Here is a 26,448-nt window from a genome sequence, read left to right on the forward strand (position 1 = left end):
TCTGTCTTCTTCTTAGTCCGATTTTTTGACCCCGGTCCGAATGATGCCCAAACAATCTCACCATGACTTCCAAGTGTTTTTTTTACATTGTTTTTAAGCAATAACATCCACTAGAGGGCAGCGCAGAGTCGAGATGTTTCCGACAACAACAACCGAGACGTGGAGGAGGTTGTGATGACGTTCCTCTTTAGAAAGAGGCAAAAGCTGCCGTCATATAGTAACATCATATATGTATATGAGTAGTAGATTCTTACAAGTCTCTCCTCAGAAAATTCCTCATGGTTCTCGCTGATTGGCTACACTGCCTCCAGTTTCCTGTGCTACTGCTGTTTCTTCTGTATCTGTAAACCTTGAGAAGACGAGCATGAATACTGACAAACAGAACGCAGAGGACAGACAGAAGGAAAGACGAACGGGAGGAAAAGCATCATATGTCTCCTTTAATATAAAGACCCTGAAGTGAAACTACTGTTACTGCAAACGGTCGCAATCGTCCTTATGAACTAAAACCCACCGGCGGATAACGCTCTGCGAGGATCTGTGGATCCAAACGGTCGAGGAGGAGATTTCCACCGAGTCGCTGGAGTGTCTCTGAAGAAACATCTGAAACAGTCGTCCATCAAAACGTCCGTCCCCATTCTGAGGCGTATGCAACAATTAACTTCACAGTGAACGTCTCCTTCCTCTCTAGCTAACTATCACTGTCGTGCACAGTTTGTCCCATGAACCTACACAATCACCCCCCCCCCCCCAGCAAACCTTCAAGACAACAAGCCACAGGGTACAATACACAAAGAGGAAAAAAACAATTGAAATCATCGAGTTGACAGCTAACATAGCTTATAATCAGTCTAAGGCAGAAAGAAACAAAACACAATACAAACAAGTAGTGGGTTGGTGAAATGAGGAGCTTCTGTGAGACAACATACTGTGTAGGTTATCACTCTGTGGACCAACGTCCTGTAGTCCATGCCAGCCCCCCGGGAGGAGGAGGAAGCCCCTCTGCACTCCTGCACGGCCTGAATCCCAGGTGGGGGTCTACAGGGATGACTGGGGGGGGGCAGCTTTACACCCTGAAGCTCTCTCCTTTGCCGTCGATGTGGCGCAGACGCAGGTAGATGTCGGTGCCGATGCCCTGCATGGACTGGATGGACAAGGAGCCGCCCAGGTACTCGGCGTAGGCCTGAGACGTGGGCAAGCCGAAGCCAAACCTGGCGGGGGGGGGAAAGACACAGGCAATGAATCATCGAGCATTGAGGGTTTCACAGCTGGATGAAAATGGTCGCCTGTCCGCAAAGCGTTGAAAACAAGTGGGGGAGGAAGTGGTGAACATCCGCTTTAACAATTTGAGGAAGTTTGAAATTGTGTTTTTCGATGCGTTTTGTCTTCATTTGACAATAATCAGCAAATGAAGCTTTTCCAAACTTATCTCACAAGAGGAAGACTGTCCGGTCATGTTACTTAGGAAAGTGCGGTCAGATTATTGATGTAAGTGCTGCACTTAAATGCAGCTTGAATGAGTGGATGACTGTACTGCAAAGAGTATTGATCATCAGGAGCAGGAAAGTGCTTTATAAATAGACCTTTTACCATCTACTGGACAAATACACATCTGGGATTTCATCTAGACACGTGCAATCAGAGGTAAAAAGTCAGTGTGACATTTCATAGACGATAAAACACAATCCTGCAAAACAACTTCAATGTTTACGGACAAAGATAGTGTACTAATCATTGACCGTTTATGATTGTTCAGGTCAGTGGAAGGAACACTGATGTGGACACTTAGTCTTAAGTGTCCACATCAGGGCTGCTTCATGTATCCTGCATCCGTTTGGTGCTTTTATTGTTCATGTCCTCAGAAAGCACCAGGATGCAATATGCATATGACCAGTAGGGGCAGTACGTTCTAGTTTTTTACAGAATTGAAATGTGCCCACGTTCTGTGAAGTCCCATCTAGTGAGCGACTCCAGGAACAGGCATAGTACACATGTAGTACACGGAAAGTATGTGAACAATTACACTCACAACTTAAAAGTTATACTGAACAAAGTGTACATTCCCAGTCTTACCCATGCATGGGGCTGGACTGGTTTCCACTGTTGGTAATGTTGTTGAAGAGGTTGTTGCTCATGCGAGGATCCTGGGCGCTCTCCTCGGCCGTGCTGAAGTGATAATCCATCACCTTGTCCAGGATGTTGTGAGGGATTCCACCTCCACGGTCTGAGATCCTGAAACAAACCATGTTGTGTGTTAAAAAGCCTGTGAGTCGCACAACACTCCACTGCTGCGTCCTTTTCTCTGACACACACGCAGACAACAATCTTACTGATTATGATTGGTTCATTTAAGGATTTTGAACTTGAAATATTCATGAAACCAGCTGCAGTTGAACAGCCACTCACCTGATGACAAAATCAAGGTCATTGTTGGCAATAGTGATGATCACATCAGGCACATTGTACGGAGTGTCCAAATGACTCTCCATGGTGGACCTGGGGGGGGGACAGAGACACTTGTTATGGACAGTTTATGATTTATGGAGGACACAAACTAAAAATAGCTAAATTCTTCGAGGTTTCCCGGAGAATCACGTAGTCAGGCAGATCAACGAGTGTTAACGTCACCTCATGGCGTTCTTGAGCAGCTCGGGCAGGATGTAGTCCAGCGGCAGAGGGATGAAGGGGAAGCGAGCGGCTACGTGTCCGTTGATCCTCACCCGGGGCGAGTTCCCGTACTGGTGCTCACACAGACGTCTGGTGGGACAAGAGGAACATATGGAAAACCACAAAGACTGTTTTTATTAAATAGGTTTTATTTTGTTTCACCTAAATTTGGCATGTATTCATCTTGCGGTTTATAAATCAAAAATATAAACTTTAATTTGGTATTAAATGCTTGAATGGACAGGACAGTATTTGGGGAACTTTAGTGTTTAATTCACCAAACACTAATTTCCCAGTAATCTATAGCATAGTTGTTGAAACTTATCCATGCCAGAGAATCATATCTATCAGGTGTTGATTTCCTCGTGTTGACCCAATCGATAACAGACGAGCTCATTTCCCAGCTATTCACTGATTATGAGTCCACACACAAACACACACAAACAGAGATTTGACATGTGAAATGTTCTTTTTGACCTCATTGAATGTCACTTCATGATAAGACTGAGAGTAAACAGGACTGATAGCTCATATCTCGTTCACACAAAGTCATCGGAAGGTGATAAACAAACACGGCCGTGTACACAAGCGCCCACCTGGCAAAGTCCACCCACTTCTCGATGATCTTTTTGGGAGAGAGGCGTCTGCATATCATCCCGACGAAATCAGGCTGAGAACACAGAGAAATGACCCTGACAGTCAGTGTGGAGCATTGAGAAAGAGATTGGATTGTTCAGACACATCCCACCAATGTTTATGAAAGAGTAATTTGAAAATTTAGGCAAACAAAACACTTCAAAAACGTTAAAATCATTTGAATCGTAGATATTTTCAGACGTACGTTTTCCTCGTGGAGGGCGAGATGGTGCGTGGCCAACATTCGGATTCCCAGTCGAGAGCAGAGCGTCGTGTCCAGGAAGCTTCGGATCAGTGACTCGTCCTGAAAAAATGAAAGGGAAAAGAAAAGTTCCCTGCGTCACAGACGAAACTCTCATTAAATAAAGACTGATTTCAATTAAACAAAGCTTAAGTGTAAGTCCCTTCATTGCATCATCAGTTATGAATCATCTCCAACATCCCTGCTGCAGTTAAACTGTCTCTGTCTTGAATCATGAGGTGCGGAGGGGGGGGGCAGTTCTCACCTGGATGTGCCGGCGACACTCCCTGAAGCCCTGAGCCAACATGGTGACCACGTCTTTGTGGTCGTCCAGCAGCTGCTGCACCAGTTTACAGAACCGAGCATCAGATTCCTGATCTTTTATCTGTCAAAACCAAAATCACCACATGTCAAGGTCACTTCCTTCCATTGTGACAGGATCAAATCAAAGTCACTGGTTTCTCTACTCACGCTTTATTTTGCTGTAAACACTGAAAACACCATGTTTTATTCACTGTTAATTTATTGGTGTTTTGGATACATTGTTTTTTGTTTTCATGTTTTGATCTCTGCCGTGTAAGGTGCTCTGGAAGGCAACTATAAATAAAATGTTTTATTATTATGTTTACCTGAGGCTTTCATAAATTCATCTGAATGTAAAGTTTCACTGCGATAAATCCAGGAGTAGAACGACAGAGTTGCATCATAATAACCACTCTGTTGCCCACAAAAACTCAGTTATCATTCATTCATTGTTTCCATGTACCTCTAATTTAGTGTTTATTTCCCTATTGCTGATAAGTGACCCTCATATACTTCATGTATGTTTCACAACAAATGCCCCCATTTGATCGAAGGGCATAATCACATCCTTTTCTGGCTTTTAATGTGAAAAACCTGCAGCTTGATAATGATAATAATGGACAGAAATTGTAATTAAAGAAAATGAGAAAAGGGAATTGGTTTTGTGAAAAAGTGCATATGAAAGAACCCTTTTGACCTCTGCTGAACAAAAGGCGATTTCTCAACCTCATTCTCTTCAGAGCTAATAATGGCCGACACCTGCTGGTATCTCTGACAGTGAAAATCTCTTTGATTATTACTTTATCAAATTGGTAGATCAACGTCATATATTCCTCTTATCTGTTCAAAGTTTTCAGATAAAAAACAGACAACATCCATAGTGATTTAATGCTATAAAGACCCACCAGTAGGGGGCACACTTAACGTACTGTACATCCACTGTAACATATACATTCTTCTGCCTCTGCAGAATCTATATGTACGTTGAAAATAGAAGAGGGTGCGTTCTCAGGACAGAATGATCTGGTTCTAAATAGGCCCACACATGCCCACTCACACAAACACATTCACACACTCCCGGCTGTCTTTATATAGAGCCGAACAGAATGGTACGATGAATATTTGCAGTGTAATAAATATGAACGCAGGACCAAGTAGGACACGTTTGCCTTTTTTGCCGGGTCGCCATAAGGACAAAGCGACTGAGTAAGAAGCCAAAGCTGAGGCTGTTCACTGTCAGCGTCAAGAATTAACAACCACGATGACCGACCCACATTCCAGCACGCACATGTTTTCTGTAACTGAATCCAGAGGGAACTAAGATTGCATAAGATGTGCGCTTATGACAGTTTCAATAATGACTAGAAAAGACGTTAAAATCATACGTGATCTTAGTTTCAGACATTCCAAACTCTGGAAAACACGCAGCACCGCTACAAACATACAAGAATAAAACCTATTACACAACTTTTATTGCTGCCTGTTCCATGGGTGGGAAAGTATTTCTATTTTTATAGCAGGGAACAGCATGTTAGGGAAATTGTCCAAAGAGAATTTAAAAGGGGGAAACAAACCTTTTTCAATTTAATCAATCAGATTTGAGTCTCTTTCTTCTATAGGTCTTTGTAAATTAAATAACATGGAGGAGGGGGTTGCACGTCACTTGGGGCTTTTTATTCAGACCTGATGTGATGGAAACTATATTATTGTTTTGGGTTTAGTTGATCTGCAGCACTGAGTGAAGACCACATGCAGCTGAGCTTAACCAATTCTGAAGTCGCAGCAGCCAAGACTATGAGAAATGAAAGCAAATGCTCCCACTTCCTGTTTGAGGTCATGGATGATGATGTTCCGTGCAGAAAGGAAGAACTTGAACTTGTCACCTTGTGTTTGTTTGAGTGTGTTTGTGTGTCTTGGTGTGGTTAGGAAACTCACCTGTGGAAAGTCACTGACCATGTGGTACGCTCTGATATACAGTTCATGCTGTAAAAGAAAGAAAGAAGGTGGAGTCTGTGGTTAAACAGATTCTTTAGTCATCATCCACCCAGGCAGAAATCATCACACCAGCAGCTGAGCCCCTTGCCTGGGCCCTGAGGCAGCACAGCTCCACACGTGGCTCACATTGCAAAACAGAACACTTCTTAGAAAAACATCTTTGTTAGGGACAAAGCTTGCACAACTCCCCCACAGAAAACAACGCCTAGTGCACAGCTGCGTACGAGCTGAAATCATATCGGGGGCTTTTCATTCATGATGCGAATCGGCTGAAACTCTAAACCTGCGGCGCCCATTGTGCTACTGGTCAATGAAAGAGCTGCGGCAGTGAATTAAGCCGCCATAACCTCGATTCAACTGGTGGCATTCAAACGGGAGTCACGCTTTATGTAATCGGCACAGAGGAGCTGCGGGTTGCCAAAAAGGAAGGGATCTGGGTGAAAGTTCAAGGGCCTGCTTGGAAATACATAGAGAGAGGGAGAGGGAGAGGGAGGGAGAGGGAGAGAGGGAGGGAGAGAGACAGAGCACGTTTCCCACGTGAAGGCTGCACAAGACAAACGAGGAACTCTCCCTGAAAATAGAAACCATGACACACGTGTTGATTCCAGACTCTGGTGTTGTTTTACTGCTTCTGTTTGCGTGCAAGAAAATCTGACGACTGCTTTTATGTGTCAGAGTCAGATTTATGGGTTTGGGACAACTGTGTATAATGAGCCTTATGCCAACACCTCCATACAAAAGAATTTAGTATGTGCAAAATGCTTCCATTGACTGTGGACAGTTTCCATCAGAACAACCTTCAAAGCGTCGAAAACAGGAAGTGGCTTCAGCAGAAAAACATTGTGTTCCTAAAGTAGCTTGAGTTCACGTGTCGAGCCTTAAAGGGGACATATTATGAAAATTCCACTTTTGTAGTTCTTCTACACGTTAATTTGGGTATCTAGCATGTCTACCGTCCAGGGCAATCTGAGGAGGGCTGCTTTAGACAGGGTAAAAGGTGCTGTTTTAAATGATACTACATATTTTGACCCAAATATGTTTCAGACATTTCATTAAGACCCCAAGGAACCATATCAACTAGGGATGGGGGGAAGAATCGATTCAGTTACAAATCGCGATTCTTGTGAAAGACGATTTTTTTTTTAATAATTTTGTTTTGTTTTTTAAAACATATTTATTGGTTTATACCGGGGGGGATATATTGGGGGAGCAACATGACCCCAGAACATGTTGACCAGCTCTTGTTTTTGCACAAGAATCTAAACATACCCAAGCACTAGCTTTGTATCGCCTACATGCAAACAACAATAGCCTACTTTTTGTTTATTTCAAAGTTTATATTTTAAGTAAACTTTTATTCATTCTATTTAATTTACCTTTTATTTATTGTTTAAAAGTAGCCTAAGTGGCATACATTTCTTAATCTGTCAGTTTGTGTGCAGTTGACTGGGGCAATACAATAATATGGCACATTTTTATTTATTTTCTCTATTGGCTGCCCGGCAGTCATTAAGTTAATGTTAATATTTGAAATAAAACTTGTAAAGTTCAAAGTGAATTTGACTGTGTTGTATTTGAAGGAATGATTCAACATTTTTCCATGGTCCAGTATTTAAAAAAAAAAATAACCAAAAGAAATCCCAGGAAATCGTAATATCGAATCGCAATACTTACAGAATCGCAATACCCACAGAAATCGCAATACATATCGTATCGCCACCTATGTATCGTGATAGTATCGTATCGGGAGGTCCCTGCCGATTCCCGTCTCTAATATCAACTGCGGTAAAATGGGCATAATATGTCTCCTTTAAAAAAAGAACATTTTAAAATTGTACAAAATTGTACAACTTATATGTAAGTGGCTCAATGCAAAAGTATTTTTGTCTTTTTCAGTCACATGCTGTGCCCTCCTTGTCACAGCAGCTGTGTGTACACCATAGACTGTATATATGGTTTACACAGAGTAAACGCTAAATGGCTGCATTGCTGTTAAATGAGCTTTTCATACAACAATCACACTCACACTGACGGCAGTGAGCTCCAATGCAAGGTGCTGGCCCGGGCATCAGGGGTAATTTGATGTCCAGCCCAGGAACACTTGAAAACGTGGACAGGACATGTGGGACAAACGGATCTGCCAACTCCGTAATTAGTGCTCTGCCCACAATGGAGGCTGCAGCCGCACACACTCACTGTGAGAAAGTACTTTGCTAATTTCATCCAAAATTTAGTCAAGGCCTCTACTGTGCTGTGGCCTCCTGGTCCCCTTCTGATTATAACATCCACTGACACACCCGCACTTCATTTAAAGCTTCACTCTGTATCCAGGAGCAGAGCCGGGGGAGAATTGTGTTATCTTACCACTTGCAGGATTGTGGGGTTGCAGCCGATGATGAAGGGCAAACTGCGGAAGCCCTTGATGCGATGAGCGATTCGTACAGGCAGCTCTTTCTGTAGATACTTGGCACTGCTCTGAAAATCACACACAGACACAGGGATGGTAGTGAGTGAAGAGTCAAAGACATCAAACAGCTTCTCCTTACAGGTACCCTCAATGTGGAGGACGTATTTACCAAGATGTGATGCCCATCAGGAGACTTCCCAGAATACAACAGGGTGGCTAAGGTCAGTCGCACTGAGGCCTAAAGGAAACAAAGACACAGACAATAAAGTTCACACTGCAGGTTCAAGGGGAAAGAGACTTTCTTCTATAAACAGTGATAAAGAAAAAGACAGCTATATATTCACCATTTCCTCAGGAGGACACATTCCCAAAATTAAGAGTACAGTGACAAGTTTCCCATTATTAATGCTTATATCTTATTAATATTAAATTAGCAGCACAAAAGAATCAATCCTAAATTAAACACTGTTTGTACCTCTTGCTTAACTCTGTTACAAATTAATTAAAATAGGGTCATTAAGCTCATGTTAACAAATGATTATTGACCAATTTACTATCATGTGTTTTAACTCTCTAATGTCAATATTGGGTTTGACAGTCCAGAAATGGTTGTGCTCTACGAGAAATAATATACCTACAGTTTAATTTAAACCTCTGAGCCAAACATTTATTTGAAATCTACTTAGTGATAAATGATATAGTGTTATACACACAGTATATTATACAAGGCTCAGCCAGGGAAACGTGCTAATGCGAGACAGCAGGTGGTGAATCACAGGTCACTGAACCAACAAGACTGTTACACCTACAGATGATGGCATACAAAGATGTGATCATCTCATTCAGAGTTAAATTAACTATAATCCTTTTTTTTTAGAGTCTCGAATATAGTATATATATGAATATATTGAGGTAGAAAGAATAAAAACAGAAACACAAGATTAATAGGTAGATATGGTGCAGTGGCAAGATGATGGTAATAGTACTGATGATATGATGGTAATGTTATTGTTAGACAGTATATAAAAATAGTACAGTATATATAGTATATAATATAACATAATATATATTTATATATGATAGTAATTATACCAATATAATAGCAGTATATAGTAATAATGGCAGCAACAGTATATATAATAATAATAGAAAATATAATAATAAAAATAACATGTACACATGTATAAATATGTGTATATAGACTTATATTTACAAAGAATATACAAAGAGTATGATGTAATATGATATATAGTAGAGGTATAAATATAAGTATTTGACTATACAATAGATAATATAATATACTATGAGTGTAAGAATATGTAGACAGAGTGTGCAAAAGACATTGTATAAAATTATATATAATATCAATATGGTTTATATTAACACATATCACATATGATGTGAAGTAAGTGTTCCAGTGACACCTCATATTTAGCTGCAGCTTCTATCATCCCAAATCCCAGGTCTTGTTTACGTTCCTCTTGCAGTCAGTTCTTGCTGGGACCTGCTGTATCTGGAGTTCTTATCTTCATATGGAGGACCACATGTATAAAAGTCGTAAAAGCCTGCAACGTGACTTGAGATGGGACCAGCCAAACCACAATCCTCCAATGCAGACTCCCACTGGGATCTGATCTCATGTTAATGCCCTAAGGTCCAAATGAGGCCAAAGTGGTGCACAAGAGGGAAACAGCCATTAAGTTTATAGGCTGTGTGTCCGTGTTTACCCTCCAATGACCCCTGCTGCTACGACCCTGTGGAAATATTTGCTCAAGTGCAGGGAGGCATGAGTGCACGTCCGTACCAGACGGGAAACTGTACGGTACACAAGGAGCGAGTGGTGGTAGTAGACCGGATTGTAGATAAAGAGAAGAGATCAAAGCTTGCCAATAACTCCAGAGATTCAGCCTCAAGGGAAAGATCACAACTCCTTTGCAACTCCAGTCATTTGTGTGTTTTAAAAAGTGCTGAAGTAGGAGTTTATCATATCTCAGGATTTGATCTTGGACGTGCAGCTGCATGAGGAAGACTCATGTGGATCTGATATCTGGGACAAAACATCCAAAACATCCATGTTGTGCCAGGGATCAAAACACTTTGGGGCAAACATGGACTGAAGAAGAAGAGAGGGATGATTTGACCAAAATAAGTGGGTTATATAAGAGAACTGGGTATATTTGTGTAAGACAACTTTCCTAATTGTTACTTATGAGCTGGTACATTTCTATCTCATATAATTGAATGTTTAATTATCTGTATCAAAGCCAAAAAGAGACAAGATCAAACAGTGCTGCGTTCAAAGATCAACATCTACTGGTCTGATACCAGTGACCTTCTGTGTGGTCCTAGTGGGAAATTACAGCTTATCTTCTACACTCAAAATAATAAATCTTATTCAGGTTTTAATGATTATTAAGCTAAATTCAACGGGATAAGAAAACTAGCTAGCTAAGGACACTGCGTCCGAGCCCTGCGGGTAAAATCGATCAGAATAGCGGGGAGAGAGCGACTGGAAACCGGTTCTGGTCTGGAACATGTTGTCTAGAAGTGAATTAACCTGTCAATACAAATACAAAGTTGCATTCACTGCCTTGTGTCCCTGAACGCACCACACACACACATGCATACACCGGGCGGCTAACGGCTAACTGTCAGATGCTAACAGCTAGCTTACCGCGACCGACCGGACAGACAATCGGTCCCCGGGAGGAGGAGCCGTTAACCGGGTTAGAGATCCTACAACTCCCTCACCTTCTCCGCGGACACGTCGATGCCGGACTGGTTGTAGAAGGACGTGACGGACTTGGACCTCTCCCTCGCCAGCTCCGTGAAGCCCTGCACGGAGGACGTGGAGCGGAACCGGGAGCTGGAGGTCGGTGGTGGTGGCGGTGCGGTCCTGGTGCCCGCGGCCGGGAAGAGGCTGCCGAGCCTCGGCCTCATCCTGCCCGAAGCCCCGCTGAGCATCTCCGCCGCTAGACCCGCCAGCCCGGGGTGCATCTGGAGGCGAGGAGGAGCCGGAGGGGGAGCCGGGGAGCCTGTGTGCCTGTGACCGGGTCGTGTGACCCTAAACCCGGGGGAGCACTGAGGGGTTCAGATGCTGCTGCGGAGCCACCGGGGTCGAACCATGATGGTCGCACGTCTGTGGTACAGTACGAGGAACAGAAAGGGCTTTGTACGCGTCAGCCAATGGGAGAGCGAGCAGGGGGTGACGTCAGGACGGCTGGTCAGCGAGGAGGGGGGCGGAGCCAAGCAGCATCACCCCCTCCTTCATATCATAGAAAGAATCACCTTTTATAGATAGATAGATAGATAGATAGATAGATAGATAGATAGATAGATAGATAGATAGATAGATAGATAGATAGATAGATAGATAGATAGATAGGTAGATAGATAGATAGATAGATAGATAGAAAGATAGATAGATAGATAGATAGATAGATAGATAGATAGATAGATAGATAGATAGATAGATAGATAGATAGAAAGATAGATAGAAAGATAGATAGATAGATAGAAAGATAGATAGATAGATAGATAGATAGATAGATAGATAGATAGATAGATAGATAGATAGATAGAAAGATAGATAGATAGATAGATAGATAGATAGATAGATAGATAGATAGATAGATAGATAGATAGATAGATAGATAGATAGATAGATAGATAAATAACTTTATGCATCCCCAAAGGGAAATTAAGTCGTCATAGTAGCCGGTATATTTGAATACAGTAAAATACAATACAATAGAATAAAATAAAAAATATTGAGGTAGAAAGAATAAAAAGTATTTGACTATACAATAGATAATATAATATACTATGAGTGTAAGAATATGTAGACAGAGCGTGCAAAAGACAATATTATTTTATAAAATGATATATAATATCAATATGGTTTATATTAACACATATCACATATGATGTGAAGTAAGTGTTCCAGTATATGGAGCAGTATATTTTATCAAGCACTTTACCAGGCCTGAAAATAAACATTTTACAATTCCATGACTTTTCCAGGTTTTTCTTGAGGAAATAAATTAAGCAAAAACCACAAAGTGCTATAAGTAAGTGCAGTTTAAGTGCTACTAAATTGTTTGTTTCAAAAAAATGTTATTCACACCACCTGCATATATTGTTGTTATTACTGTATATATTGTTGTTTTGTTTTTATGTACAGTGGCAATTTCAAATATTTCCAATATATGCAACTGTTCAGTTTACTAAGAGGTTAACTTAGTTTAACCTCAGTTGACAAGTCACCAGAGTTACTTTTACACACAACAACACACACACACAGCTGTTTTCTTTGTTAATGAATATTAACGGTCACCGCCTATTCCAGAAAATCTCTGCACCTTAGCACTGTACGTGCCCATAACTCTCTCACTATATATATTGTTTTGTTTTATATTGTTATATATATATTTATATATATACATATTGTTGTTTAATGTCTGATTGTTATTTATGTGCACCAACCACATCAAGGCAATTTCCTGTATGTTCAAATATACTTGGCAATTAAAATAATTCTGATTCTGATTCTGTGCAGTATTCACAAGCGTTTTGCCTTCTGATTTTATTCTGCAGCCCTGCTGTATTGGATATTATGTGTGCAATGCTTGTGTATACAAGGTTACACTCAGACACTCAGACAAAACATCTGCTCGGTTAAAAATAAAGCTGAAACAAGTGCTCGGCTATTAATCGTTCAAATGATCTTTTCTATAAAATGTCAGTTTTTCCAGCTTCTCAGTTATAGAAATAGAAAGTGAATCATTTGAGGACCTGAACTGGATAAAAGAAGCCATTTGAAGACCATTACAGCTGCTCAGTTTCCTCACTATTTATAGATCAAACAGTACAGATCAAACAATTGAGAAATGTATTTACTTATTTTATTATAGTTTCCTTTCTTAGACCTCGCAGGACGAGCGAGTGTCTTTATTTAAAAGGAGGTGGTTGTTACTCAGAGGTGAGGGACACTTTGACACAGTAATCCAGACACAAGTTGTGACGATTATCTTTCCATGCCATAGGGACAATACTATGCAGCTTTTAGCTTTTAGAGGAATAAATTGAAATGTAATTAATTTGACTAAATCCCAGTCTGAACAGTGCATCATGGATGATTATGTTCCCGGTTTAAAGGTGTTTTAAATCTGAAAAAGACGGATTTAATTACAATACATGGTACAGTTCAAATAAAATAATAATAGAGACACCTTTGGACCATTCTTTTCAAAGCCTTTTTTTATTTAAATGAATAAAGTCCATGTACAAAACTGGTACAAATACTCAGGCTCAGTAAACTAGTGTGGGATAAAACTGTGTGTTCAGATCAATGTAAACACACAGGAAGGAACACGTTGTTCTCACGCTGAAATCTCTTTCCAGCTGCATCTTCACTTCGTCCTTGCAGAGCAGCAGACGCTGCTGTGTTTGCATTCCTGAACATCTCAGCACATTACAAGGCGCCACTACACAGACAGGTCCAAGGCTGGTCTTTAAACAGCTCATACATGTGCAGATTTAAAAATAAATATGTACATTTCAAGGTGAAAGAAGAAAATATAATTAAAAATGGATAAATTGTATGTATGACTGAAAATAGCTGCTGGACAGATATCTCATCCATCTCTCGGTTATTTGAGGACACGTTGACAGTGGTGAACAGGACCATGTTCAGTTGCTTCAGTTACTCATTAAGTAAAAGAACAGCAAAGTACCAGTGTCAGCAGCTTCTCATTACAACTGAGGAGAGTAATATTTAACACGGAGCCACCTTATGAAAACCAAACTGAAACCATGACATGAAACTGAGCAGAGGACTAAAATAAAACCACACGTTCAAGGGAATTTAGAACAAGACCTCAGATAAATATACCTGAGACCAATTACAGCTCAATTTACAGTGTAGGGTTGGTTATTTGGCCTAAATTGTGCATATTTATTTACAGTTCTTATGCTGTTTAAAGGTCTAACCCCTATATACCAGAATTACAGAAAATGTGTTTGTTGAATGTTTGCTATCATATTTGTAGAGGTTGGACTTTAGGGGATTTGTACTTTCAAATTACATAAAAAAGATCCATAACTCTTTTTCCTACTTTACTCAACTATCGCCTCCAGTTGTGACTTTTCAGTATAAAATAAAAGTGTGTGTGTGTGTGGAATAACATATTTTTCAAATAGAAAATACTGATAATTGTTATCGTATATCTCTAAACTATCTGGTGTTTTTTTGGCTCTGACGGATGTAGCTGCAGCAGCAGGGTCAACATGACCTTCCTCACTCAAACGGAGGGAAATGAGTAAAAAAACAGATCCTGGAGAAACTTCCAGCAAGGCAGTTCACTGACAGCCTAACGTTCCATCACATAAACAGTTTTGTATTGGACGCATTCTCACATATACCAACATTTGGTACATTCTCTACTGTTGCTTCTCCAGTACAGAAACTCTAATCACTTGTATGATTTCCCTTCAGGAGTTAAAGTCTGTTCTCTTCAGGAGCACTAGTCTCTTTTCCACACTATCACCATGTTCTTGTCACTGAGGGCCACCAGGTAGCGTAGCTCAGGGTCCATTGCTACACTGTTGATGGAGGGGCCCTCCACTTGGCTGTGACCCTTCTTCAATGGCATCGGCCACTCCAACACCTGCCAAGACAAACAAAGAAAAGAGTGTGTAAATAAGAGATGTTTACAAACTGTCCTTGCCATAGGCTTTACCCAACAATATTTCATGCAAGGAGAGTTATGAAGTAAGGGAACATTTCTATGCGATACCTCAGTGGGCTGAATGGGTTTCCCGCTCTGGAGCCGGTTGTTCTGGAGGTCGGTGATGTGGTACGTCCACAGTCGTCCTTTGTCGTCACCACACACAACGTAGACTTGTCCTAAAGAGAGGGGAACAAACAAACACACACATATTCAACTGTCACTATCACAGCAGGAACTACTCACAAAACACATTCCCTAACTCCTTATCTTAAACATCACAACTAAATGCCTGACCGCTTAAGTAAATGACAATTTATCTTAAAGCACTTACACCTTTTATTTTAATGATTTAGCACTTATTTTTTTAATTGCACTTACATGTTTCTATTTGAATCAAACTTCGCATGTTTATACATGTATATATATGTTTGAATATAGATAGAAATGATATATAATTTTTAACATTGCTTTACTCATTTAATCATTATACCAATAAAGATGAGCCAGGGCAGCTACCCCTCTTGAGGGAGGCGACTATATAATTTATTCTTTTTTACTTTTAACCATTCTTGTATTTTCATATGGCATATTATAAGGTGTGTTTGTGCCTCTTAACTGATTTTATAGTTTTATTATAATTATTGTTGATTTTAACTTAATGAATCCCCATGAAAGACTATTTTAAAGGTTTTAACCCTATCCAGGCTCGTGGGAAACAAAGTCTTAATCCTCAGAACAATGCTTTTAAACAAAATTGCTCCTCACATACAGACTTTGTTTCTTTGCTTCTCAAAGACAAAGCTCAGGAAACACTGTAAACTGGTCGAGCCTCAAACTGAGACAAACAAGCTGGTGGCTGAACTGAAGCAGAACAAACTGTCTGTGTTATGTCCCTCTCCTTCGAGCCACTGACAGACTCCTTAATCCAAGCATATGGTCGACGGCCTCCTTGTACAAAACAAGCTGTTAAAGTTGAAGGTAATAAAAGTCTGGCGAGCAACGTGGAAATCACTCGACTGCTGATGGCGCCCCCTAGCTACCACAAGTGCTATAAACCCTCCAAACTATAAACTCGGATTGTATTTATGGAAAGAGTCACTGAGCTTTTGTGCCTTGAAAAGATGATTTAAGAAATGAAACCAACATGGTGAACGCAGCTCGACTGTTGATGTGAACTTACCGGGGCAGGTGTTGAGAGCCAGGTAAGGAATCTCTGTGTTGGCCCACTGCAGCTCGGCCAGAACCACAGCACACACCGTCCTGCTCTTCTTGTCCGGCCGCTGAGCCTTTGTCCTGCTCCAGCTCCACAAGTAAATAGAACCATGCAGGTGGTTCTTGGAGGCTAGAGGAGAAACAGAGGAGTAACAAGGATTACAATTTGAGATGTGGGCACATGTTCGAATTTCCGTAAATAAAACAAATCCACTGTAAGAGCTTTTCTTACCAACTATGTCATTAGCCAGGAAACTCAGGCCATCAACAGTGTGGTAGTCATGATCTTTGTCTTCCTTCTTATAAATGGGGAAAGTTATCTCCATCTCCTTGGACCTACTGAAGAATAAAAACACATATTTTACTGTCAGTCTGTATAATTTTATACACAGTAAAACTCCAGATAACAAACCCAGTCTCACGCAGACATGTGCTGCTGTCTCTACATTAATATGAGGGCATTCCTTTTAACCATCTTTACTATAAAACGTGGAATCTGTAAGTACGTTTATGTTCATCACTGCAAAGCTCTTGAAAGAATGAGACACCTACAAGAAAACAAACATTTGTGCATCTTCCTGTGATGAGTGTCTTTACCTCTTGGTGGTGCTGTTGTTCCCGAGTTGTGTGTTGAAGCAGTGAAGACCATCCTCGCAGGCCGTGAGCAGGTGGGTGCCGGGCGACTTGGGCGGGAGGCAGATGTGCAGGGGGGTGGCGCTGGTTTCCAACAGCATCAGCTGACTGGATCAACAAACAGAGCAGAAATATTAAAGTTAAACTTTGGTGACTTGTTTTAAAAAGAAACAGCCCTAACTTTCCGATCAAACTGTTGTTCTACAGACACATTTCTAATCTGTGAATTACAGAAGCAGAAATACTCACACAACTTTGTAGTTGTACTGGCTGTCCACTCCACCGATGTCCCACATCACGATCTTGTTATCATAAGATCCCGCTGCAGGAGAAAAGGTGTGGGATGAACAAATGCCCGCAAAGTAGGAATGTCAAAGATCCTGAGTCAGGTATAAAACCACTGGGACTGTCCAAAACTTTACAGGCAAATAATGTTTGATTGTTTGAAACTGATTTAATGCAGCGGGTCTCAGTTAAACCAGGAGACTGGTGTGGAAACTGTGGATTTGACTCTGTAAGAAGTGACTCACTGAAGAGGAAGTTTCCCTGCTGGTGGTTGAAGCGGAGGACGGACAGCGCCTTGCCGCTGGCTCTGAACTCCCCGTAGGCCACGTTGTTTCTGGGGTGGATCAGTTTGACCAGTCCTCTCTTTCCACCGGCTGCCAGGATGCTGCAGTGCTGCGCCGGGGCCCCCCCTCCCCGGGACATCAACACCGTGGACCAGGCCAACGAGAAGAACTCCTGTTTGAAAAGAAGAAACATTTTAGGACATAAACACAATTTTTTTAATCCACACAATTTTTCTAAGATTAGGCTTCTTTTCCTGCAGCACCAGTTTTATCATGTGCATCACAGATTTATCAAAACTTACAAAAATAACATGTCACATGTGCTAATGACCTAAGATTCTTCCAAGCTGAAATATATGAGCAGATGTCATTGACCACAGGGAAGAAATAGGAGATGATTCCTGGTAATTTGGGGGAAACTGTGTCATAACCACGAGGATGGAAAATTTGATTAATTTCTATGACGTCTTAAATTTTTCTTCACAAGCTAATTCAGCCAAAGTTATTCTAAGAAAAGTTACTGGAATCTTGGAGAATAAACGGAACAGACCTCTCCGGAAACATTATACTTCTTCATCACCATCCCCGTTTCACAGTCAATCACACAGACAGAGTCTCCTCCACAGGTCGCAACCAAGCGGCTTCCAGCAGAATCATCTGTCAATACAGGAGAGAGATTTACAAAGAAGAGCTAAGCATATTTTTAAAACCTGTAATTTTTATCATTTAATCCAGCTTTTAAAAAGATCTCTGAAGCTGCTTTTGAAACAAGTGAGGGAAGTGATGGTCATGTACCTGTGGAATCTGGCAGCGGCTGGAAAGCACAGGCCCACAGCTGAGTGGAGAGGTCGTCTGGGTTGTCCTGTTTACTGTGACACTGGAGCACGTGGAGAGGCTTCAGACGCAACGGCTGCAGAGGGAAGAAACAGGAACATAAAGGAAAGGAGTTTAATGTTAAGACACAACACACAATGACTGAGCATTAGGTTCTGTGCAGATACAAGATGAACAATGAAAAGAAAACCACTTTATTAAAGTATTGGGATTAGGGTTGCAAAGCGGTGGAAACTTTCCATGGGAAGTTAAGGGGAATTTTGAAAAAAAATTAAAAAATACGCAAATTAAACGCTGAGCAATACAAACATCATTCAAAACTCTATTTTAAAGATGTATGGAATGCAGTACACGCTGCACGTTGAGTTTCAACCCTTCACTGTGCATTCTTCCATCACATGCACAGATAACTCCCAGCATCCTTCACTCTACAGCAGGGCTATTGAGGCCTGCTGTAGAGTGAAGGACTAGTCAGGTAAGTTTCCATGATATTACTGGAGAAAATATATTAGCATGCTGATTGAGGATTGTCCATCTGTTCATCTAGCCTATTTCCATTCATTTATCCATCAATTGTAAAATATGTTTACAGACGATTCCAATTGTTTGGCTAACTATTTATATCTCTGGCATTGCATTAGTGTTTTTTTACAAACTTTTTTCTCATCTTATTCTACAGAACAATGCCACGTGCACTATCTCATGTGTGGAGACATTTCACCTCATCCAATGTAGAAGGAAAGGCTGTGTGCATTTACAAATACTGTGCAAAGACCTATGTTAAGAATGACACAACGATGCAGAAGCATAGAGTCAAGTGCCCAAAGTTTCCTCAGGGCTCAAATCAGCCTATGACACAACAAAATGTTTATATTTATGTCTGTATATGACAAGGTAAATACAGTTAGTATAAATTACCCACAACATTTCCAGTTTTTTCCCGTTAATTCCCGTTAATTCCCATGGAAAGTTTCCAACTTTGAATATTCCCGGAATTTTGCAACCCTAATTGGGATTGAACCCGATACAGATATTGTATGACCACATGCTGATGCCTCACAGTTGTTTCTCTTATCTGATGCATCTACTTTACCTTGCTGCAGCTCTTCACTATCGGCATCACGTATTTTGTTGTGGCAGAAGAAACTTTTCTGATGATATTTTCCTCCTGTTCAATCTGAGCCGTGTCCTCTATGTTAGAAGCCCTCTTGGGCGTGTCCTTCCTCGGCCGCCCTCTCTTGGGGGTAGACGGAGTACGCTCGGGCTTGCGGGGGCTCAACCGGACGCCGTCGGTTAGCGTCTGAGGTTTGAGGCGGAGGGTAGTTTTGCGAGGACTGGCTGGGACCGGGGAGTCTGGGAGATCTGTACGCAGCTTTTTGCGAGGCGTCAGTCTAACGTTGGCATCTACTATTGGAGTTTGTTTCCTCTTGGTAGGAGTTGAGATTTCCTGAAAAAAGCAAATGCATGATATAAACCACAGTAGAGATTGAAAATGCCATATTTTCTATACTATCACTTGAATATATATAACTGCTGTGGACATAACCACAGATTTTTGAATTTTCTCTGTTGCACAGTAAACAAAAAACCTGATTAGATCCACACTGAGCAAAAGAAGCCACCATTACAATCTGAAGAGAGTGCCCAGTTTAAAGTCACGATGAACATCCAGTAAAGCTTGGTCCAAACATGAAGTTATAGCAGTTCATCCCTCAAATCCTTACACAGTTGTCTTTTGTCTCAGTGACTTCGTTGCTCTCCGGTTCTTTCTTTGGTTCCACCAGAGAGAGCAGGTACTCTTTAGCTATAATCTCCACCTTAAACAAACCGAAGCACAGAGATGGTTACTTAAAAAGGACAGACGGACAAACAAAAGAAAATGTCGGCACAAGACATCTTGAACTAACCCTCCATTTGGTGAAGTCAGAGACTGAGCTTGGTCCGTATTTAACCTGCTGCCGGGCGGCATTGACAAAGTTCTTCTCCAGGGTCGACAGCTTCTCTGCTGTGACGGGATCCGGGAGAGTGAAGCTCTTCTCCCAAACTGCGATTGTCTAAAATAACAAAAGACAGTTTGTTCACCGACATCAGGAAGAGTCTGACAATTTAGATACTGTAGATAACTGACACACCAGTCAAAAATAATCAGTCAGTTTCATACCCGGGTCCTCAGGTTCTCACTGTAGACGAAGCGCAGGTGGTTGGCACTAGTACTGATATCTTTACCGTTGTACATCCTCAGTTTGGGTAACAGGACCATCAGCTTGTGATTATCACTCACCTGAGGAAGAGAACCAACATTTAAAGTCTACTTATCATTCCTTTTCCCCTAATTGAGCGAATCATCTCATTAATAAATGAGGATCTTTTATACCAACACGTTTGTCTTTGCACTTAACATGTCCGGTATTAGTTTGAACTTGTTTGCTTAAAGTTAAATAACGTTAAAGCAGCTTCATTCACTTCATTAGCATACAAATATAGGTAATGTATTCAGAGAGGTGCTCCAAATCAAGTCCCCTTCATTTCCAGTACCTGAGGTGTAAGTATGAAGTTTTACTGCCAATCATTCCTATAGGAAAATACTGATATTCTGCATTATGTCGCATAAATAGTGTGAATATTCTCATTTCTGCATTTTTAACCGTGTCCTCACTGTGATATAAAGGTTGTCCTCCAGCTTCAGCTCCTCCAGACCGCTGAGAGACTCCAGAGTCGTAACATCCTCCATCTGGTTGTCGCTGAGGTCCAGGTAGCGAAGCGCAGGCAGCTCCAGGTTCTTGGGGAACTCCTGGATTCTGTTCCCAGACAGATCCCAGCGCTCAAGGGACCTGAGACCGGACAGCAGCTTGACGGGCAAGTCCTGATGCTTCAGTTGGAGCTTGGACAGACTAGAGGAGCAGAGAGCTTCAAGTTAGTGTTTCCACAGAGCAGGGAATTAAATACAATCTGTGGCAATGGTTTAATCTCAGCATTATTATTGACTCTCCTGGCTAGAGGAAGGTTGTAGGTTATAAACTGACACCTACAGAGCAAACACTAAATACAGAGGGAAAGTTCCAGCTTACTTCAGTGTCTTGATTTTGTCCAGTTTGGTGGTTTTGGGAGAACCTTTCTCCAGCAGTAGTTTCTCTGTTATTTTCTCCATTGTATATCTGTAGGGAGGAACTCTTGAGTTAAGACACCAAAGAAACAACTGCAGAGCACAGAGGGTGTTTGGAGAGTGATCAGATCTCGAACACTTCAATGCTTTCACACCCAAACTGGGAGCTGAGCACTTGTGTGATTGGCTCTCTCAGCAGGAACACCAGGTCTTAACAAGGTCTTTGTCTCACTGGGTTTCAGTCAAGTTTGCATTTGTACGAGCACCACAGGGAGAAGCGTCTGACCACTCAGCTCGTTTGATTGCTTTTACGCATATTCAAGTGCAAACGGACCCCCTGGGGCACAAGTTTCTGTGACTAGACAACGGTCTCAACATATAAAATGCAGCCACATCTCAACGTGTCTATTTTATATAAAACCACAGCTCAATCAGATTTATTCTTAAAACTCCTACTTCCAAAAACATGTGTCGGTCACAGGAAATATTACATATTATAGAAATAAGATAATCCTTTATCAGTCTCACAACAGTTTCCAATATTACAGCAGCACATTCAAAAACAGGCATCATTGAGTAATAATAAGGAACATGCGATACTTAATTGGAGGTAAATATTTTTTAAAAACTGTTTGGGTTCCTATTGTTTAGTCTTGTTTTATTTAACAAAAATAACAACTGCTATATCATTCCTATAATCAAAATACACATTCACTGTGTATATACAAGACAGTTAAAGCTAGAGAATCACTCATCATAAATTAAAGCCATATTTGTTGTATTTGAAGCTCCAACAAAGTTCAGATTACTTTCATAAACTCTTCTTTCAGGATTTATCATAAAATATTTGTAAAGTAAAAACAAGTAACTTAAACGAGGGGTGTTTTTGCTGATAAACAACAAAGCTCGGCTAACCACGCTTGAAGCACTTTCACTTCCTGGTGTCTCGACTCTCTAACGGTCACATAATAACATACAACAAAACACTGATTCTTGACTAGGTGAATATCCAACTCAAGCGCAAACACCAGTTTGATCATAGCTGTGATATTATATATTATACATCTATAATAATGTAGATTAAACTACTCACTGACTCCTCAGCAGCTTCAACGAAGCTCGTCCACAAACTGAGCTTTCCCGGGAAAACTCTATGCACATCCGGTGGGCGTGGTTTCAGCCATGCGCTGAGCCCAGTACTACGCATGCGTGACAAGCACAGAGCCGTTGCTACGTTACGGGACCTCTCATATGCACCAGGGATGTTATTATATGATATGATAAAGATTATATCAAGATAAAAATGTCAATAGCAGGCGATATTAGTAATTATCAATGTGACATTAATATTTCTTCTCAGTTGACATTTGATAAATAACAATCAATCATCAAGATATCAGTTCTGTTTATACATCCTCACTGTGTTGGCACCATGCATAAGCAGTATAATCAGTTTATATTTGACTGTTGTTAAATTACCATTGATGATAATTATATTGTGATTATTATTGATCTTATTTTATTGCCTGGCCCTAATTTATTCCTGGCACTGTCTCAAATTGGGGGGGCAGTGTTTGTATGAAGAGAAAATATTTATAAATGGCTGAATGCAGTGGTTTGAGAAATTCCTCTTTGTGTGGAGTTCATGTGTTATTTCTTAATTGTACACAATACATTTACACTGGATATGATATGATATGATATGATATTCAAGTTTTGATTCCAGGAGTATGTATCAGCTTGATAAAATACCCCTGCCCAGAATATTTTAATTTAAAAAAAAATAATTTAAAAGATAACAATAGTTTGAATTAAAAATAAACTTCCTCGCTTCTAATTTCTCAGTTGAAATGAGTTGTTTTAATAACGGTTGTGAATATTCAAGCAGGTTCCGCTAGGGGGCGATGCTCAGCACTTTGAGCTCACTAGGCTGATACCGGAAGTAGCAGCAGGATGATTGCTCCTGACAGCAGCGACCCCCGCTGTGCTTGTAAAGGCGTCCGCCGCTGTCTGGTGTGTGAGCAGGTGAAGGGAACGAGTCACTTGGAGCCGAGTGAACCTGAGGTGAATGTTTCTGTAAACTGTTTTTACCTTAACATCGTTTTCAATGAGCAGGAAAGCGACAAAGCTAATGCTAACAGCACTCAAAGCTAGCTACGGGTGCCCTCACAGGACAGTCCAGACTCCCCGAAAAGACAAGTCCTTCTGCAAAAAGTTCAGAAACAAATCTACTTTGTGCAAATATGTTAAACATGAGCTCGTTTACTTCCATTTATTCTTATTGCAACAACATACACGGAAGTAATCATCCACATGTTACTACATTATTGTCACTTGTGCCCACTAGAAAGCAAGGAGGAGATCCTTTAGGTAAAATTACTTATATCATACCCTTAAATACTCTATCACAAGTAAAAGCCGCGTTGGAAATGTAAGAAGTATTTTGACAGTCATCAGGAAAAAAATGCACATTTATTATATAGATAAAGTAATACTTATAAAGTAAACTATTTCAGTTAATTGTCCCCTCTGACTACAATGCTCTATATTATTATGACTCATGTGTAAGCAGCGTTTTACTGTTGCAACTGGTTGAGTTTGAGATGATTTATAACTTATACGTTTTTCTGTAGGAATCCGATTAGTGAACTTGATTAATTTAGAAAATTATGAAAGTTGTGCAACAGTCCGAAGTCACAACATTAAACGTCTTGTTTTGTTAACCCATTGTGATTAATTAAAAAGGATTAAAAATAGATCATCATAGAACCTTTAAATATGATCCAATATTGCATGAAATATTCCTCACATGATTATCAAACATGTATTTTCTGTCACTGGACAAATTGACAGATCAGCTAAATGGTTACAACTACTTGTTCATACTTTAAAGTATCAAACAAAGCATCATATTTCCGTGCACACCATATGTTTTGTGTGTAAAATTATTTGAGCATTAAATTAAAAAGTTACTAAAGTAGCTGTAAAATGTAAAAACTGTAAAGTAAAGTACAAGTACCTAAATGTACTATGTCATTCAAATATAATACTTACACCACTGTCTGCTAGGAAAGATCTTTTTTTGTTTATGACAGTTATGCTGCTTCGTTGCTTGAGTGACATTGTCCTTCCTGGACAGGAAGTAACTAAAGTCATGAACCTTCCACTTTTCTGATAAAGGCATTCATTCATTACTGTAACGTTGTGCTTTATCATTACACAATGACCTAACAGTTATTAGTAATTTATAGTAAAACTAACGTAATTGTTTTTATTTAATGCGAAGGTTGTGCATCATTTTCTCTACAATCCTGAGACAAGACTGGCTGTTAGCGATGATGCAGAGGCTTTGTCCTTCCCCTTTCCTGGTGTCTTCCTGTGGGAGAACTTCATATCAGAAGCAGAGGAGAAGGCGCTGATAAGCTCCATGGACCAGGATGTGTGGAATCTGTCCCAGTCTGGGCGAAGGAAACAGGTTATGACAAATGAAAATCAACATTGGCTTGCTCTGACATTTTGGTAGTTTTGCCACAAGGTTTAACTCCTCCCAGATACAATTACAGCAACACATTTGAATAAACCAAGAGTACAATACGTGTAAATGTAAGCGTTTACAAAAATTACATTATTATTATCTGATGAAATAAACAAAATTCTCCTCTTCTGTTGTTGCAGGACTTTGGTCCAAAGGTGAACTTCAAGAAAAAGAAAGTACGTGTGGCTGGCTTCAGTGGGCTCCCTGCTTTAAGCCAAGAACTAGTGCTCAGGATGCAGCAGGAGCCCAGTCTCTCCTGCTTCCAGCCAGTGGAGCAGTGCAATCTGGATTACCATCCTCAGCGAGGCTCTGCCATCGACCCACACCTCGACGACTCCTGGTTGTGGGGGGAGCGCCTGGTCACCATCAACATGTTATCAGACACCACTCTCACCATGTCGCTTGAACAGGGTCTGCCTGAGCTGGGACTGGGAGGGGATGTCCAGGTAGCCTTGCATCTCCCTCGCAGATCTTTGGTGGTGTTATACGACGAGGCACGGCACAGGTGGAAACACGGCATTCACAGGGAGCATGTTCATGAGCGTAGAGTTTGCAGCACCTACAGAGAGCTGTCTGCAGAGTTCCTACCTGGAGGGCAGCAGGCAGAGCTGGGTGCGCAGCTGTTGGACATGGCTTTGAGTTTTCAAGGAACTCCAATATGAGCTGATCTGATGATGGCAAAGAAAAACTGTATAATCAGAGATGGGAGTCTGGACTACATGGACATGTCTTGAACTGTTCTGCATTTAAACAGGATGAAGATGTGGCCTTCATAGGGCTGAAGGCTTGAAGTTTGAACCTGTGACTCCTCTCCAAACCCAACAGTTAACAGAGGATACACAACACTGTCATCACCAGTTCCTGTCCTCTACGAAATTGACCAGTGCACAGTAGATTTTTTAATATGAATATGAATGTTTGGATTGCAAAGGAATAAGAAAAAGAAACCCACACATCATTAGTGCATAGAGTCATGACTTGTGGACTTGACTGCTGTTATTGATTCCCTTTTCTCCTGTGGCTGTTTGACTAAGTTTGTCCCAGTTAATATTTTGACCTGAACTCTGTTTGTCCAAAAGCAATTGAAGGCACTACAGGATTGGTTTGACCTGTGAGTCAACAATGCTCCAGAGATTAGAGGCGCGTATTGGTTAAAATCTGCACAATGAATAAGTCAAACGTAAAATGTATTGATGTCCACAAGTATGTCAAAATGCAGTTGTTGCATAGAAAAGAGGAAGAAAAAAGAAATGTGAATTTTCTCTCTCAGGTGTTGGTTCCACCTTGACCTTCCAGAACAGTGTCAGTGGAGAACGCCGTCTATCAGGTTGAGATATAGTGAGTGTGAAAGAACAATGAATATTATTCATGTCATTTCATACTCATCAAACGATTTAGTGAGCCATTGTGTCTCATATGAGAGCTCCTGTGTAAATGTTATAATCTCATTTACATCATACATATGGCAACTTCCTCTGTTGACTCCTGTGGTGTCGATTCTCTTGCAACTACTGGTTGTTTCATCAGAAAGATTGTCCATATCCTCTCTAAACTGCCAATGTGATGAAACAGGCCGAAAATT

At 40.8% G+C, this 26,448-nt stretch overlaps 3 protein-coding genes across 3 annotated transcripts; 1 reads left to right on the forward strand and 2 right to left on the reverse strand.

The window, feature by feature from the left end:
• Positions 1 to 755: 755 nt before the first annotated feature.
• On the reverse strand, positions 756 to 11,373 carry bckdk (branched chain ketoacid dehydrogenase kinase). Its single transcript, XM_061086402.1, has 11 exons — positions 11,001 to 11,373; positions 8,419 to 8,487; positions 8,207 to 8,317; positions 5,783 to 5,830; positions 3,810 to 3,929; positions 3,509 to 3,607; positions 3,264 to 3,337; positions 2,629 to 2,757; positions 2,407 to 2,496; positions 2,074 to 2,232; positions 756 to 1,211 (listed from the first exon to the last, which is right to left on the reverse strand). Exons 1-11 carry the CDS (start codon positions 11,244 to 11,246, stop codon positions 1,067 to 1,069), a joined length of 1,290 nt encoding a protein of 429 aa, XP_060942385.1. The 5' UTR covers positions 11,247 to 11,373; the 3' UTR covers positions 756 to 1,066.
• Positions 11,374 to 14,773: 3,400 nt separating this feature from the next.
• On the reverse strand, positions 14,774 to 21,376 carry lrwd1 (leucine-rich repeats and WD repeat domain containing 1). The gene is made up of 15 exons (XM_061086515.1): positions 21,297 to 21,376; positions 20,885 to 21,119; positions 20,390 to 20,509; positions 20,136 to 20,282; positions 19,953 to 20,045; positions 19,322 to 19,675; positions 18,190 to 18,304; positions 17,945 to 18,051; positions 17,356 to 17,566; positions 17,075 to 17,147; positions 16,790 to 16,933; positions 16,425 to 16,528; positions 16,161 to 16,322; positions 15,047 to 15,156; positions 14,774 to 14,917 (listed from the first exon to the last, which is right to left on the reverse strand). The coding sequence occupies exons 1-15, from the start codon at positions 21,374 to 21,376 to the stop codon at positions 14,774 to 14,776; spliced, it is 2,199 nt and encodes a 732-aa protein (XP_060942498.1).
• Positions 21,377 to 23,283: 1,907 nt separating this feature from the next.
• alkbh4 (alkB homolog 4, lysine demthylase) lies at positions 23,284 to 25,613 on the forward strand. The gene is made up of 3 exons (XM_061086091.1): positions 23,284 to 23,395; positions 24,618 to 24,806; positions 25,007 to 25,613. Exons 1-3 carry the CDS (start codon positions 23,285 to 23,287, stop codon positions 25,526 to 25,528), a joined length of 822 nt encoding a protein of 273 aa, XP_060942074.1. The 5' UTR covers position 23,284; the 3' UTR covers positions 25,529 to 25,613.
• The last annotated feature ends 835 nt before the right edge of the window (positions 25,614 to 26,448 follow it).

This window comes from Limanda limanda, chromosome 14, assembly GCF_963576545.1.
Source record: "Limanda limanda chromosome 14, fLimLim1.1, whole genome shotgun sequence".
NCBI classification, from domain to species: domain Eukaryota; kingdom Metazoa; phylum Chordata; class Actinopteri; order Pleuronectiformes; family Pleuronectidae; genus Limanda; species Limanda limanda.